The sequence below is a fragment of the Phaethon lepturus genome, unplaced genomic scaffold (assembly GCF_000687285.1).
Source record: "Phaethon lepturus isolate BGI_N335 unplaced genomic scaffold, ASM68728v1 scaffold13537, whole genome shotgun sequence".
Taxonomy (NCBI): Eukaryota; Metazoa; Chordata; class Aves; order Phaethontiformes; family Phaethontidae; genus Phaethon; species Phaethon lepturus.
In genome coordinates this window covers 1169-17312 of record NW_010551211.1, presented here as the reverse complement: position 1 = coordinate 17312, position 16144 = coordinate 1169, and the positions used below count along the sequence as shown (strand labels likewise).

General features: G+C 46.0%; 1 protein-coding gene across 1 annotated transcript; it reads left to right on the top strand.

Annotated features, from left to right (window-relative positions):
* Nucleotides 1-2276: 2276 nt before the first annotated feature.
* On the top strand, nt 2277-15802 carry LOC104616047 (cell surface glycoprotein CD200 receptor 1-B-like; the record flags this gene model as incomplete). Its single annotated transcript, XM_010290842.1, has 5 exons — nt 2277-2412; nt 3607-3915; nt 4537-4788; nt 5602-5701; nt 15609-15802. Coding segments are annotated over exons 1-5 (991 nt in total), but the record flags the coding sequence as incomplete, so codon positions are not given.
* Nucleotides 15803-16144: the final 342 nt, after the last annotated feature.

Genomic DNA, 16144 nt, shown 5'->3' with positions numbered 1-16144 from the left:
GGAAGCAGAAAAGTCCTTGACTGAATATAAATACTGCTTAGCAACAACTAAAACATCAGCGTGTTATCAACATTATTCTCATACTAAATCCAAAACACAGCACTATGCCAGCTACTAGGAAGAAAATTAACTCTATTCCAGCCGAAACCACGACAGCAAGCGAGAAATGACAAAGGAAACAGGGTATCATGCAGCTGTTCATGGTACTCTGTAACTTCAAGTAAAACCAGGTCTCAAAATCTGAGTCTTCTGAAGTCTTCTGAGATGACACTTAAAACCAGCTCCAGGGCTGTGCTGGAGGTGGATGGAGAACAACCAGGTCCAGCAGCTCAGTTGTTTGGATCAGCTGCCTGGGGCACCACAGTGGTGCTCTCGCCATGATATTAGCACGCTCTCTGGTTCCAGCTGTAGCATCAAACTGAGAGTTTGGGTTTCTAAAAATAAAAACTAGCCGTCAATCCTTCCCCTGCCAAATCACCCATATACAACCTTCCAACTCTTCAGTCATGCAGTAAGTTGTGCTGTGGCCAGACTGTAACCCAAAGACTCAAAAACCAAAAAGCTAATTAAAGAAATATGGACATGATTTTTCAGCCATCACCTTCACTATCAGGGAGCAAGCAGAATCTTTAGCAAATAAAAAACCCAAGCCCCAAAACATTAGGCCTCACCCCAAAGATAACTGGACTGGGTTGCATCACACGCTGTAGGGAATGCGCCCTTTCCATTTATCAGGAGTTTTCCTTGGTTTCTAAAACGACCCTAGATCATTCCAGGTGCCTGGGTGCATTGCTCCCAATTAAACACCAAGTGATTAGGACCCTGAAAGCTTCTGATTTTCATGAAGCTACGTCACCCACAGATTCTATGAACCTATGGTGTGTCTCACACTGCAGGGATCTAAATATGATCTTTGCATCTTGGATCTGTCTCTAAACATGAGAAATGGTTGTTGCACTTAACCGCCAAACCACACAGCACTTAAGCAGAAGCTGCATTGACCAAGGTAGTTGTCTGAAATTGTTTGACAGAGTGACTTTCAGAAAGTGTAACTGCAGCAACAACAGCCAGCAGAGACGAAGATTTAATTATAATGCTGCTGTTGGCTTTTCTGAATATAAGAACTGTGAACACAGGTTGCCTAACTTTCTTTTTGAACTTACCCAGCTTTTCCTTTGAGTCACTAATGGGTGCTATGCCTCTTCTCAGTTAAATGGCACCCACTATTTGGGGGGTAGTGGGGGACACACGGTTGCCTGCCTGCCAGTGAATCCCTCCATTTGTGGTTGTCTTGCATCTGTTTGACTGCGGAACTGAAGACCTTCCAGGCACCCTTCAGTCCAGCCATGGAAATACATAAATCTGCTGTGACAGTAATTGCGGGGGGAGAGTTTCATTCTTAGAACAGGCAAATAGTCACTAACTCATTTCAGCCTAGTGGCTTCAAATTTTGGGGAGGCTAACATTTTTCTGATAAAACTAAATTCAGTGCATTAGTTTCCAGGGAAGCTCATCTTATATCTAGGGAAGCTGTCTTTGCTGGTATAAGACAGCAGTCTTAATCACATGGGAAGACAGGCAGTAGTAGCTTGGGGAAATGTCTTGTAAAAATTAAGGGACTCTTCTGGCTCTAAAAAAAATCCTGCAGCTCACAACTGGAGCATCCTTCAGTGTTCACTTGTGTATGTATGTGGGGAATATAGTACCAGAACAGCTTGAAAAACAAGCAAAACAGTGCTGCAAAAAAAGCAACCTTGGCCTGTCTGTAGATGTGCTTTTATCAGAGAAATAGAACTGTAAAATAAATGTACAATGTACCTACCTACCTGCCCTCCCTGCAGGAGAGAAGTGACTGCCAGTGCCTTTTAGAGAAAAGGTCTTGGGCTGTTAGGTATGTGGGGAAGGATAGAGTGGCGAGGAAGAGGAATTTAGGAAATTTTTTGGAATATGTTGAGCGGTAAGCTAAGAATATCCTTCCCCCAATTCCCAATGATAAAATTTTCACTGCGAGATCAGAACCAGACATGAAAAATCACACTGCTTAGACTTTGTGCAAGTTCTGCTATAGAGTTTGTCTTCCCACAGTAACACTGTACCGAAGGCCAATGGTCAGAAAGCAAATACCAATACCATTTCCTCTATGTTCACCAATTTTCAGCACAGGAAGCTTCATGCTAGCAAGAAGAAGAACCACCTCTTTGTGGCTGCACCGCAGGGCCCTCAGGAGCACAGGAGGAGCAGTGACTCCGGCTGCTGAGGATCACTGGCAGGGGAGGATGGGGAGCTCACAGCAAGCTGGATGGTGCAAGAAACCCACATCACCCACAAACGCAAGAGCTACTTTGAAAGTTGCCAGGAAGACCACGTACACCATTGTTCTGCTCACCATCACTGCGGTCACAGAAGCTACAGGTACTTCTGACAGTACTTTGGTACCAACTCTCTGTTAAGGGCAGAGGAGAAAAAGGCAGTGTATCAGAGTGATGTTTACTCAGTTCTTCTTTGAGAAAGAAAAGAATCTAGGGATTGGATCTTTGCAAATTCTCAAAAGGAATTTTTGGTGCAAAACCAATAACGTGCAAATCAAAACGTTTCTAGCTGCAACTTGATCTTTTCAGTCGTCAACAAATAAGATGTTGAACTTGGACTTTTCAATGATTTGATGAAAACTGGTAAGGATTTTTTTGGAGTGTGATATTTTTCATGATAATTAACAGATTTATTAAAAACATGTTTGATGGGAGGTTTTCTGATCAGTCTGAGCACCCTATCAAGCTTTACTCTTAGGTATCAGTGACTTATGACAAAAGAAGTATACTGGGATTTTAGGACACTAAATTCGATGAAAATTTTAATAAGACTTAATGGGAAAGTTCTTTCCCCTTTCCAAACTTAGTTAAATACTTAGAAAAACAAATTAAAAAATGTGGGATCTGAAAATGCAGCTATAAAGCTTCTCCTCCCTACCCTACATTAATTATGCACATTTTTGTTCGGGGTTTTTCTGTTTGTTTTGTTAGGAGAGCTGATGCAGGTCACAAGACAGTGATCTTGAGTCTGTCAGGGTCAGGAATGTGTTTTCTTTCCAGTTAAATGTCATACTCCTCTACTATTTCATCTGTCACCACTATAACCAGGGAAATTGGTTCATATAAGCTTTGCAGCGGCAGAGCAGAAATTGCCACCTGTGCTTGACCTGATAAGCACAAAAGTGGGGTGAATGTCTCCAAACATTTATTTTTCTGTTGTACTGGGCAGTGATGCTGAGGGAAAAGCAACGTGAGAGATCTCCCCATACAGATGGGCTCTGCAGCTCGTTCGGATTCTGCTTCACAGTCATGTTATTTATTCACTGTCCTAGGGAGAGGACCTTATGGAGAGAGAGAGTGAAACAAGGACCAATGTATGCAAGCACAGCCATGAATTTGGAGATCTATTCCCACCTAAGAAGAGAGACGCTGCTCTTGGGCTGGCACTGACAGGGCCTGATGCTGGTGTGTGACAGTGCAGACGTTTCTCTGTGAAGCACAGACCAGAACTCCAAGGCTATGAGTGACATCCCTGGGCACCTTCTCACACGTCCTTCTCCTCCTTTCTCTCCTTCAGGGAACAACAGAGTGTCAGCGACAGTAGGTAACAACTCTGTGCTCTCCTGCCCGCCCCCATCCAACGCAACTATGGTAACATGGAAAATAAGCCCAAAGGTTGGAGGCCCCTGTGCCTTGGGATACAGGGCTGATCAGAACAAGACGGACAGAACAAACTGCAGCGACAGCATGAACTGGAAATTCAGACCAGATCGGGACCCTGCCCTTGAGATACGGCGAGTGGGAATAGCCCATGAGGGAAATTACACCTGCGAAGTGGTAGCGACAGAAGGGAATTTCCACAAGACGTACGACCTGACCGTGCTGGGTAAGGGACTCCCTCCTCATTTTACAGCTCTCCAAAGGCTGGTGTCTGGGCCTGGACATACAAAGCCTCCTCTCCCCATGCACCGGGGGATATACTAATCCAATATACTAACAGAGGATTCTGCATGTGCTTCCGGCTATCCTGTAGAATCAAATCATTAATACAGTAACTTAAGAGAACTAAAGCCTGTGAGATCAACACTTCCAGGGGCTGAGATATTCTACCAAACATGGGATGTTGTTATCCAGACGGTAAGAACAGACCCATTTCCTCTTATGCTGGTATTCAAATATGTTTTAAACCACCTGTACGATGGCCACATAGTACGAAAGTCTAGTTCAGCCCTGTATTTGGGATAATTCCCTACCACAGTGTGCAGGCATACCTCCTCTGTCGGTACGTGGCTGTGGTAACTCACCTGAATGGGGGAGAGCTGTCCAAACGGAAAAAAGAGGCACGATCTTTTCTCTTGAGACTTTGGCCCATGTCGCTGTAATGGGAGAGCACCTCCAACCTTATTCTCCTCTTTTCACTGTGTTCATGTTGGGCAGAGAGCAAGAACATCCTATCCCAACTGTGGCAAACTAACTCCATGCATCTCCCCTTCCTGACGCTTTGCAGTGCCCCCCAGGCTGACCCTGTACTGTGATGACCGCGGGAACCCTGTGTGCGAGGCAGCGGCAGGGAAGCCGGCTGCTCAGATCTCTTGGGTCCGAGAGAGCAACTCCACCCCCAAGGAAGAAGGCCATGACAACGGGACAGTGACTGTTCTCAGCAAGTTCACAGCATACAGCACCAATGTGACTAATACAACCTGCATTGCGTCCCACCCAGCTGGGAACCAGAGCAAGTCCATAGCCTGTTATCCCTCAGGTATGCTTGCCTTTGTGCCTTCAGCATTCAAAACCCCGTTTAGCCCTCTATTCATGCACAAAGACAATCGTCAGTGGCACTGGCAAGATTGCAGCAGGAACCATGCAGCTGAGCTGAAGTTTCCAGTGAGAAATTTGTCAGGAGGGAGAAGGATAAACAAAAGTGCTGTCAGAACTGTAAAGTCCTTTGTGAAATTCTAGGAGAGGAGATGGGTGTAGTGGTCTTCCCTTCCACAGACAGGACTAAATTGAAAGGCAAGATTATTCAGAAGTTCATGACACACAAAGATGTCAATGGTGTGATCACCCAGATCTATGTATTGTAATCCAGTGGTACCATTATATCTTGCTCATTGTTGGGTTACACATAGGTTGTGACAGGAAGACCGAAAGCCAATTTACACCTTCCAAAGACTGGCTGGTAGGTGAAGGCTCTAGGTGGTGAAGTTGAAGATGTTGCTGGGACATTGTATGCAACCGTATGTACTTCAGTGAAGTGCTTGGCTGGAAGAGAATCAGAGCTGAAATTTGCTGGGATGCACAGGCAAGACCTGCAGCTGGACTACGGAAAGTGGTGGGGAGGAGGATCTAATTAGTGCCCATACAGCAAAAGACACAGCTGCTTCATCAAGGGCAGGGCGGGGGGCTTGCTTATACCCAGTTCTGTGGCCGGTGCTGTATTCCAGCTACCTTAGCTCATCCTCCAAAGTACAGAACAAAGACAGCATTGTCTAGAAGATGCCATCCTGACAGAGGCACAGGGTAAACAAACGGTCTGTGAGATTTACCTAAAAGATCAATTGTTTCTCTTTAGAGAATGGTACATGGTTTCTCCACTGTGTCATCAGCCTTGCTAGTCTCCTGGGACTCCTCATCCTGCTTGCTGTTCATCTCTACACCTTCTGTGATAGCAGGTATGTATGGGACATGATACACACAAACCCCTTTGGCTAGTTCTGGGGAACAGATTCTGGAACTGTTTCATGTCATGCGTGGACACCTCAGTCTGTCACAAACATGCCAGTTCAGCACGTGTTCATGGAGGTTTGTCCAAGGTCTATAACACCACAGTTGGGGCAGAGAGGGAGGGCATCCGTACATGAGTGTTAGAGACCTTCTTCCTGCTGCCATACTTCAGAAGCAAAAATACAAAGGGAATGGTTGGTTTTTTCTACCTGATTGAGGGATCTGAACAAAGATTGGCAGGCTATGAAGGTTGAAGAGGCAGCAAAATAGCTTTTTGAGCTTGGAGCCAGACTTTGGGTCCATTTTGTTCTACTCAAAGGAAGCCAGGGAAGCCAGGGCCGACGTATAAATGCAGGAAGCGTTGCATGAGAGCAGAACACGTCTGCTGTTGTAACTGCTCAGGAGTTCTGGCAGGAGTCTGGCAGCTTGGCTGATTACTCTATCTGAGCTAGCGTCTCTGTGACAAGGTGCAATTGCTGCCCAGAATTACAGTACAAACACTACAGAGGCAGAAGTAACTGCTGTGTTCAAGTCACGCGAGCTCCACACTTTGATGGGGCTCTTGGCAGCTCTCTGGTGCTGGCTGGAGCATGACCAGCTCTGGTCATGTTCATGTGAGATTACAGACATAAAGCCCTATGTTCTTTTGTTTCTCTACCAAATAGAGGGGAGGAGTTCTGTTCTTACATTCCTAGAGCCCAAAATCACATTCCCAAAATGTTCCTCACACTTACAGTATTGGTGTCTTGCTTCCTAGGACAATGACAAACCAGTACAAGCCAAGGTATTTTCCATCTGCAAAGTTGTCTGGGCCTATTCCTAACTTAGCACTTGAGCAGAGATGAAAGAAACACCCAGTACCCTTCAGCCAGCAATATGACATGCGGCAGGAACTCACCAGCACCAACGTGTTCAGGAGGAAGAAGCAAACATCTGCAATGCAGCCTGTGTAACTGAAAAAACATGGCATGCAGGGCAGATCCTACTTGACCCTCAGCTCTGTCTTCCATCATCTCTCTAGTGCAACTATAGATGCTGTTATCACTCTTGCAAGTATCAATCTTTTTTTTATAAAACCAAATCTGAGAGACATGCAATAGGAAGTTCATTCATGTTGTATAAAGTGAGGTCACTCCATTTCAAATAAACTGTATCCTAGTATTTAGGTATCATGTCTTACAGGATGAAATAAATCAGAAGAAATTTTCTCTCATACTAATAAGCGACAACCTTCCTAGGATGATCACACAGAACTGAAGCTAATTTTGAGCAACTTTCATTTTCACTATAAGAATTTTAAAGTGTTCCACCAAGAGCTACAAAAAAAGAATAAAGACAAAATATTTGAGCTTGAGCAGTTATTGCTACTTGAAGCATAGAAGTTATTACAAACCTGAGATCTAAGCCTCACACTCATTTACCTCTTTGCATAATCCAGAGAGCACAGCCCACAGAACACAGCTCTCTCATACTAAGCTCTTTAAACACATCTTACTGGTCCCATCACATGGGAGGCCTTGAGTTTAATCTTTCATTTGATGACATACTGCCAGTATTAGGACACTAAACATAACTGTGGCTCTTCACCATTTCTTAATTTATATTCTGAATAGACTGAATACTATATATTCTATATATACACTATACTACTATACATAGTAGCTGAATAACTACTATGCACCCAAAATTTCAAAGGAACCACAGGTATTGCAGACCCACCTCACTCCTCCACGCTCAGCAGAAATTCATGTTTCAAAATTGTTCCTGTACAGAAGATGCTATTCCAAACTGTATAACATCTGGAGACCTTTTCCAGTTACTACAGTCATTCAATTTGGTAAATGTCCGCAATGAGATGTTAATGATATTCCTGTGAGACGTCAGCTGACATAAGGGCAGAAGGTAGTGCAGGAGCACCTTTGCTAGGCACGCTGCCCTGTGCTTGTGCGTTTCACGTGCCCAGGTTACCGAGCTGTTAGGCCTCTCTATACTCTTCACAACGCTTCCAATCCCAAACTAAGTTGTTTGTTTGGGGTTTTTTCTTTTTCTTTTTTTTTCTCCCCATTAGCTATTCAAACTTTTATTCGTTTTGGATATCAGTTACACAGATCTCTATCTCTCAGCCAGCAAGCTGGGCTTAGAATTGGGGCATTAATACATTACAGAGAAGGTAAAACACAGAAGCCAATGTACAAAACTCCTCTGGGGGTTGGGGGCCTTTTTTGGGGGCGCGGTTAAGCCTGCACAAGTGTCCACAAACCTCAGCTGTTCTGAGGGCACCAATGAATCTCAGCCAGATTTATTAGCTTTGTTCTAGTGCCTTGTGCACACAGACCAGGTTTAAGGCTGACAAGATAGGGCGATTGCCCAGACCCCAGGCCAGAAGAATACCTGTCTAAGGCTGAGTTAGACAGCTTTGCAAGTACAGGGAGGAAGAGAGGGTAGAGAACAGGGAAGTCCACAGCTTCCACAAAGCTGGAACATGATCCTGATCTTTGTTGTTCATTCACTGCTTCTACCCATGACTGACCACATCTCAAGCTTTGTGAGCCTCATTTCTCATCTGAACCAGCTATTGAAGGAGCCAGGGCCAAACCCTCACATAAACTTCAGTAATAAAAAAAATGAAGCTTTTCAGTCTCATCACACTGGCATATAGAATGTTATATTTCTAACATAGACATAGAACAATAGAATGTTATATATTCTGCATAAAGCTAGAAGTTATCTAGCTTTACGCAGAAAAGGAAATGCCATGTCACTGCACTCCCTCCCTGGTGCAGCTTTTCTACTACTACCTTGCTGCCTCTCGCCCGTTCCTGGTGCAGGAGATGAACTCCTGTAAACCACTGCCTGGGGCGGTTTCTGCAAAATGACACCTGCAGGGTGCAGGCAGTGATTCTGCTGGCACAGCACCGTGAAACTGCTCCCGTCATGTTTACAGACACAGCCCCATTCCTTCCATCTGTTGTCATGTTTGGTCACAACAGAGTCTGGACTCTGCAGAGCTGACACGCAACGCAAATGAACTCGGAGACAAGAGCTGGAAGAATAAGCAATTTGGAGGCTAACAGAATTACTTCTAATTCATTGTGGTAACCCAGCTGCTTTATCAAAAGACCAGCGAGCAGAGAACCATACTGACTTTAGCTGGTATTTGTAGCTATCCTGATAACTGAGTTTCCACAGTGCACATCAGCTGACTGCATGCAAGTTGTACTCAGCTAAACCTCGCCTCTGCAGCAGCTAAGCAAGTGTTGAGCACCTACACATACAAACCTACATGCAAGCACACAGCTTCTCCACCAACGGTCTCATTTTATGTTAAGACCATCTGCAAAGCTGCAACTCTGCTTATCTCTTACTAAGTATATTACAGCCACAGGGGTAACCAGAGAAGACTTATCTTCCTTTCCTCTCTTCACAAACTCAGGCCAAGTCAAAATTTCAGAGATGTCAAGAAAGATATGTCCTAGGTTAGCAACAGCCCGCCGGTGTCAGCGGTATTCAGGACGTGTTCTCCTTGAGCTCTATTTACTACATTTCTTTTTGTTTTCTCCAGATTGGTCAGGGCTCCAGCCAGAAAGAAAAGTATCTCACATCCTTTGTTGCAGTTTCCATTCAAATGGCTCAGAGTCTCTCTATCCTCCATCAGTGATAAAAGAGATCAGACTCACATACCAGAGTCCACAGGGTTCTGTAACCAGTTTTGTCCCTACTCCTTGATCTGTTTACTGTCAAAGCCATCACAAATCCTTCTGCAGCAGGGAGGATAAAGCAGCCTAAGCTTTCTACAGTCAGAGTTTCAGCCCAGTCTCCTGGGCAACTACTGGAGCAACTAAGAACAATTCTTCCTTTCTCTCACTGGACACCCCATCTTCTTACTGTTGTGTTCACCACATGATATCAACAGATTTGATTGGAATGTGGTAGATTTAATTTACAGCTGTATTGCTGTTTAGCTATTAACTGGCAAGCTCCTGTGCTTACCACAGGGCTTGCTTGCCTTACTGTATGTTAGAGTCTGGTGCTCATTAGTGGCTGCTTCTTGCTTTTGCTGCTTGCTGCACTGGTTATCATCTTACTCTGCTGTGCCTGGGAACATTTTGGTAACAGCAGTGGTGATGCGCCCGGGCTGGCAGATGGCCAGGGCATTGCTGCTGTTTCTGTGCTGCTGTACTGGACAATCTAGAACTCCAGTGTGAATTCGAGTCGAAGGGACTGTGACCTGTGGATGAATCCACATGGAAACAGGACACCCTGAAGTGTCTGGGACCGTGCATAAGCTCATGCCAGAGCAGGTACGCCTCAAAGTGTCTGTTGGCCATGGTTATATCTGTGCTGCAGCAGGTATACCTCTGAAGGGACTGTGGCCCAAGGGTAAGTCCATGTAGGAGATGGTACACCTCAAAGCATCTGTGGCTATGGATAAGTCCATGCTGCAGCAGGTACACCTTGAAGTGTCAATGGCTGTGCATGAGGCCATGCTGGCACACCTTGAAGCGTCTGTGGCTGTGGATAAGTCCACAACACAGCAGGTACACCCCTGAAGGGACTGTGGCCATGGGTGGGGCCTTGTTGGAGCAGATACGCTCCTGAAGGGCCACTGGCTATGGGTAAGGCCATGCTGGAGCCGGTACATCTCTGAAGGGATTGTGACCCATGGAGAAGGCCACGCTGGAGCAGGAGCGCCTCAAAACTACTGTGGATAAGTCGATGCTGCAGCAGGTATATTCTTGGTGAGACTGTGGCTCATAGATAAGGCTCCAGTTGGAGCAGGTACACCCCTATGGGACTGCAGTCCATGGATAAGTCCAAGCCAGAACAGGGTAATGGGAAGGAGTTCATTGCAGTGTTAAACTCTATGGTCTGGTCCAAAGAGACCAGGAGTGGAGATTGTAATGGAAATACCTTTAAAGTGTTGTAACCCATGACTGGAGTTGCATGTTACAGGAAGTACTATAGCAGGAACCACCTGAACCCATGGAGGATGAGCCTTACAAGAAGCAGTGTAAGTGCAGCAGTGACCCAACCTGAGCTGGCTTTGATGCCCAATAACTCTATGCAACACACCACCTCTCCGGTCCTGAGTGACCACCGTAACAGATAGAGCCCAAAGTTGTAAACTAAATAAACTCAGTGAACATTTTATGGACATTTTACAGGGGAATGGTCAACAAACTAAGGGAATGATATCTCTGTGTATATATCAAAGGCTGGGAAGAGGGGTGGTGGTTAATAAGGATGTATTCTGTGTGACCTGAGTGTGACATAAACGGTAGGGAATAAGGGGTGGAGAATGTGCTGGTTTGGGCTGGGGTAGAGTTAATTTTCTTCATAGTAGCTGGTATGGTGCTATGTTTTGGATTTGTGCTGAAAATACTGTTGATAACACAGCGATGTTTTAGTTATTGCTGAGCAGTGCTTACACAGCGTCAAGGCCTTTTTGGTTTCTCACCCTGCCGCACCAGCGAGTAGGCTGGGGGTGCACCAGAAGTTGAGAGGGGAGGCAGCTGGGACAGCTGATCCCCACTAACCAAAGGGATATCCCACACCATATGGCATTATGCTCAGCAATAAAAGCTGGGGAAGATGGAGGGGGAAATTTGGAGTTATGGCGTCTGTCTTCCCAAGTAACCATTACACGTGATGGAGCCCTGCTTTCCTGGAGATGGCTGAACAGGCTGGGAAGAGGGGTGGTGGTTAATAAGGATGTATTCTGTGTGACCTGAGTGTGACATAAACGGTAGGGAATAAGGGGTGGAGAATGTGCTGGTTTGGGCTGGGGTAGAGTTAATTTTCTTCATAGTAGCTGGTATGGTGCTATGTTTTGGATTTGTGCTGAAAATACTGTTGATAACACAGCGATGTTTTAGTTATTGCTGAGCAGTGCTTACACAGCGTCAAGGCCTTTTTGGTTTCTCACCCTGCCGCACCAGCGAGTAGGCTGGGGGTGCACCAGAAGTTGAGAGGGGAGGCAGCTGGGACAGCTGATCCCCACTAACCAAAGGGATATCCCACACCATATGGCATTATGCTCAGCAATAAAAGCTGGGGAAGATGGAGGGGGAAATTTGGAGTTATGGCGTCTGTCTTCCCAAGTAACCATTACACGTGATGGAGCCCTGCTTTCCTGGAGATGGCTGAACACCTGCCTGCCATGGGAATTAGCAATTTTATTCCTTACTTTGCTTTGCTTATATGAGCAGCTTTTGATTTACCTATTAAACTGTCTTTATCTCAGCCCATGAGTTTTCTCACTTTTATCCTTCCAATTCTCTCCCCCATCCCACCAGGGGAAGCGAGCGAGCAGCTGGGGGGACTTAGTTGCTGGCCAGGGTAATGGCAGGAAAAGATTCCTTGCCTTTCTATGGATTTTTTTTTAATATATCAGTTTTTAACTATTATTCTCCTTTGCAAAAAAACCCCACATACCAAGCCCTTGTAGGGCAGAAAAGTTCTAACAAATTCAGAGACTGCACTAACTTTTCTCTCTCTACCTCCATCCCTAAATAAGAGCTGACTTTTCTGTTTCAGTCCTTCCCCAGCAGGCACGCAAAACTGACAGCAGAGTGACCACAGACTCATCTTTTTGTCACTTGGTGAGCCTGCCCCAAAGGATTACCCAAAACCCTTCTCACATCCTGTTCCCTTGCCAAATGATCTGAGACACTGCTCCAGCGTCACCAGCTGTGTCTCTTCCATGTTACCACTATTTCGGAGTTACACGTCTCTGACACAAGTCTCTTCATATCCCTACTGCTGCTGTTTGAGCATGATGAATGGGAACACTGGGAGACCCCGAAAGATGCTCTCTCTTCACAGAGTATTTCTGGAGCTTGGTACGAGGATACAAAACCCATGTTATCCCACTGACAAGCTGTAACACCAGCGTGTAGAGCATCCTGCTTTTCCTCTACATGCTATGATTCCTGCAAGTGGAAAGGGCAAGAGAAAATGAACAGGAAAATGTGTTTCTCACAATGACTTCTCATTTCATGTGCAGAAACACATGGACAAAGATGCAGAAAGTGGCACATATTTGTCTCCCTAAATCTACCTGCTCTAGGCAGAACAAGACTGTGTTACTTCAGAAACCCTTGTGAAGTTTGCATCTTTTTGCTCCTATGTGTGTCCCCTGATGTACATGAAGAAGTAACATGTGTGCTAAAGTGCCCAAAGTGGCAGAGCACTGGCAAAAATAGGCCTGTCCTGGCAGCTGTTGTTGGAGTGGGTGGCAAAAATCCTCTTTTAAGTCAAGGGTGTGGTTCGAAAGGAAAAAGGTATTACAGCAGCCAGAGCTAAAGATGAAAGCAGGAGAAATCCCAGCTTCCCCCTTGATCTGTAGTTGGTTGTATCAGCAGGATTTGTACGTCACAAAATGCTGTTGCTCCTTGGGCATTTTGTGCCCTAAGAAGCTGGCCTCAAAGTCCCCCCTACCCAGCCCACTGCTAGCAGCTTGTTCCCACCACCACAATGTCCCCGTCACTGACATTGGCACAACTTTATGCAGCTGTTCATGGAATGGAGATAAGGAACTTGGCAGGCAAGAATGAGTCAACTTTGTGGACTGATTTACCACAAGACTGCCATAAGGGGGGGAGCACAGGGGTGACAAGGAAGGGCCAGGGACAGGGCAGGTGAGGACATCTGCTTAAACAGCACTGCCTACTTAGTCCTCTCAAGTGCTGCTGGTGGTCTGGTGTGAGAGTGCAGTTGTGTTCCAGTTAGAGGCAATATCTCTGTATGGTGGGAGAGAAACCATGGAGCAGACTGCAAGGGAAGACGGAGATACTCAATTTTAGGAGGTCCTCATATCTAAAGATGATTAAACAACAGACATTTCTACTTAACGCTGCTATTCACTGTTTCCCCCATGCTGGCACAGCAACTTTCTGCAAAAGCAGGTTTAGAGCCGTGTTACTTTTCTGTCCTGGGACATGTTCAGGCATTGGTATTTAAAGAAAAGGTTGCAGGTTATTATTTTTTTCAGGGGGAAGAGCTGGGATCATGCCCGACAGTGCTAGCACCCTGCCAGTACTGGAGGTAGAACGTGTTTCCTCCAGCTCCCTAACATCTAATGTAAATTTTATCTTCACCCAGCTGTGTGAGAAGTGAAAAACAGAAGGCATAGTCACTATATCTATTTCCCCATGCTTTCCCAGGCTGACAGCACAGGAAGCTTGGTGCTGTGGAGAAGGACCTCCATCTCCAAGAAGCTAATCATGCAGGGACAGGCAGGTCAGGGTGCACTGGCCCAGCAAAATAGCAATGCTGACTACGGAGAGCACAGCGATGAGGTCCTCCTCAGAGGAGCAAGACAGCCACTTTTGCAGTAAAAATAAGTGCTGCTGGCAAGAGTTTCGTTGGAAGGATCGCGTGAGCCTTCGTGCTGCTTGCTATTGGAGCAATGGCCAAGGCAGGATACCCCTTAGGAGCAAGCAGCTGTCAAAGCTGGAGGTCAGGGCAATGCGCACCCATTGCTTCTTAGCTTTGTTGTACCCACGGCTGGGTGGCACGCTCACACCAGGAACAGGGTGCTAATCAGCAGCTGGATGGAAAAATGAAGGACGAGCATTCACTGCAGGAGCAACAATATAATTGCATTAGCCTGTGTTCCCCAAGAATTGGAAGTCTTCCAGAAAAGCAGGACCAGGCAGGTAGCTGCTCCCCAGGTTTCCTTAGTGTGAGGTCACACAGCAAACCCACAGCAGAGAAAGCATCAGAATGACCTTTCCTGGTCCACTGCTGGATGGAAAGAGAGGGAAAAAACAAGTGAATGTTGTGGAGTTTGGGTTTTTTTGGGGAGGAGGTGTGTGGGAGGGGGGTGGCAGCTTAAGAAAATGTTCAGCTTTTGTTAGGAAAATGACAAATCCCGAACAAGAGGTTTCCAACTACACATCAACACATGCCAGTTGCTTTTGTGGGGCTTTTTGGTGTTTGATGTAAACTGATATTTTCCCAGTGTTCAGGTGCTCATCAAAAGATTTTCCTCAAAAAAAAAAAATAAATAAAAAGATTTTAGGGAAAAAACATTTTATTAAAAGCTCACAACTGAACCTACTCAGAGGAGCGTGTATCAAACCGTGCTTGTTACTGACATGTAAGGCAGAGGACAGGAGGTAGTTTTGGAGCAGACTGCTGATTCAAGTGGCTGCTTGGGGCCTCTGCCCATGGAGATGCAGGCCAAGGCACAGCCATCAAGGCACATGCCTTCAACAAGGCATACCAGAGTTGGACATCATCCAGAAGAACAAAAGCATTTTCTGTGGAAGACAAGGAGCACATTTTAAGTGAGGACAGCTGTGCACTCCAGAAGTTTAACTGAGTTTATTTCCATGAGCTTTTTTTTAGTGTTTCATGCTGTCACTGCAGCATGTCCGCTAGTGATAACGTAGGCTTGAGCAGTGACCATGTAACTGAGGTGGTGACTAGTGCTGCTCTGTGCAGCAGGGAGAGCAGTGGATGTTGTGTGACTCAACTTCAAGACTTTTGGCACGGTCTCCTAAAATATTCTTATAGACAAGTTGAAGATGTATGGGCTAGATAAGTGCACAGTGACATTGATTTAAAACTGTCTGAGCAGCAGGTCCCAGGGGGAAGTGGTTGGTGGCACAAAGGCACAAGTCTCTAGTGGTGTGCCCCAGTGGTTGTTACCTCTTCATTAATGGCCTTGACACTGGGACAGAGTGCACCCTCAGCAAATTTGCAGACAATGCAAAACTGGGTGGAGTGGCTGATACACTGGAGGGTTGTGCTGCCATTCAGGGGGACCTAACCAGGCTGGAGAATTAGGATGAGGGAAACCTCATGAAGTTCAACAAGGGAAAAATGCGAAGTCCTGCATCTGGGTAGGAATAACCCCAAGCACCAGTACAGGCTGGGAGCCCACCAGCTGGAAAGCAGCTCTAGAGAGGACCTTGGGATCCTGGTGGACCCCAAGCTGACCATGACCCAGCAATGCACCCACAGGACAAAGGTGGCCAACAGCATCCGGGGCTGCATTAGGAAGAACATTGCCAAAAGGTCGAGGGAGGTGATTTACTCAGGTAAATAAGCCCTCAGATCAAGGGCTTTACTCAGCCCTGGTAAGACCACATCTGCAATACTGTGTCCAGTGTTGGGCTCCCCAAGTACAAGGAAGATATGGACTTACTGGAGGGACTCTAGCAGAGAGCCACAAGGATGATTTAGAGACTGGAGCATCTTTCATATGATGAGGGGCTGAGAGAGCTGAGACTGTTCAGCCTGGAGAAGAGAAGGCTCAGTGGGGACAAGGTTAGTGAGCCCATCCAGGCCAGAAAAGCCAGCAACAGCAGATCAAGAAAACACAGTTTTCCTTGTCTTGTCAAGTTTGACACAGCATAAGAGTTCTGGATACTACTGATGTG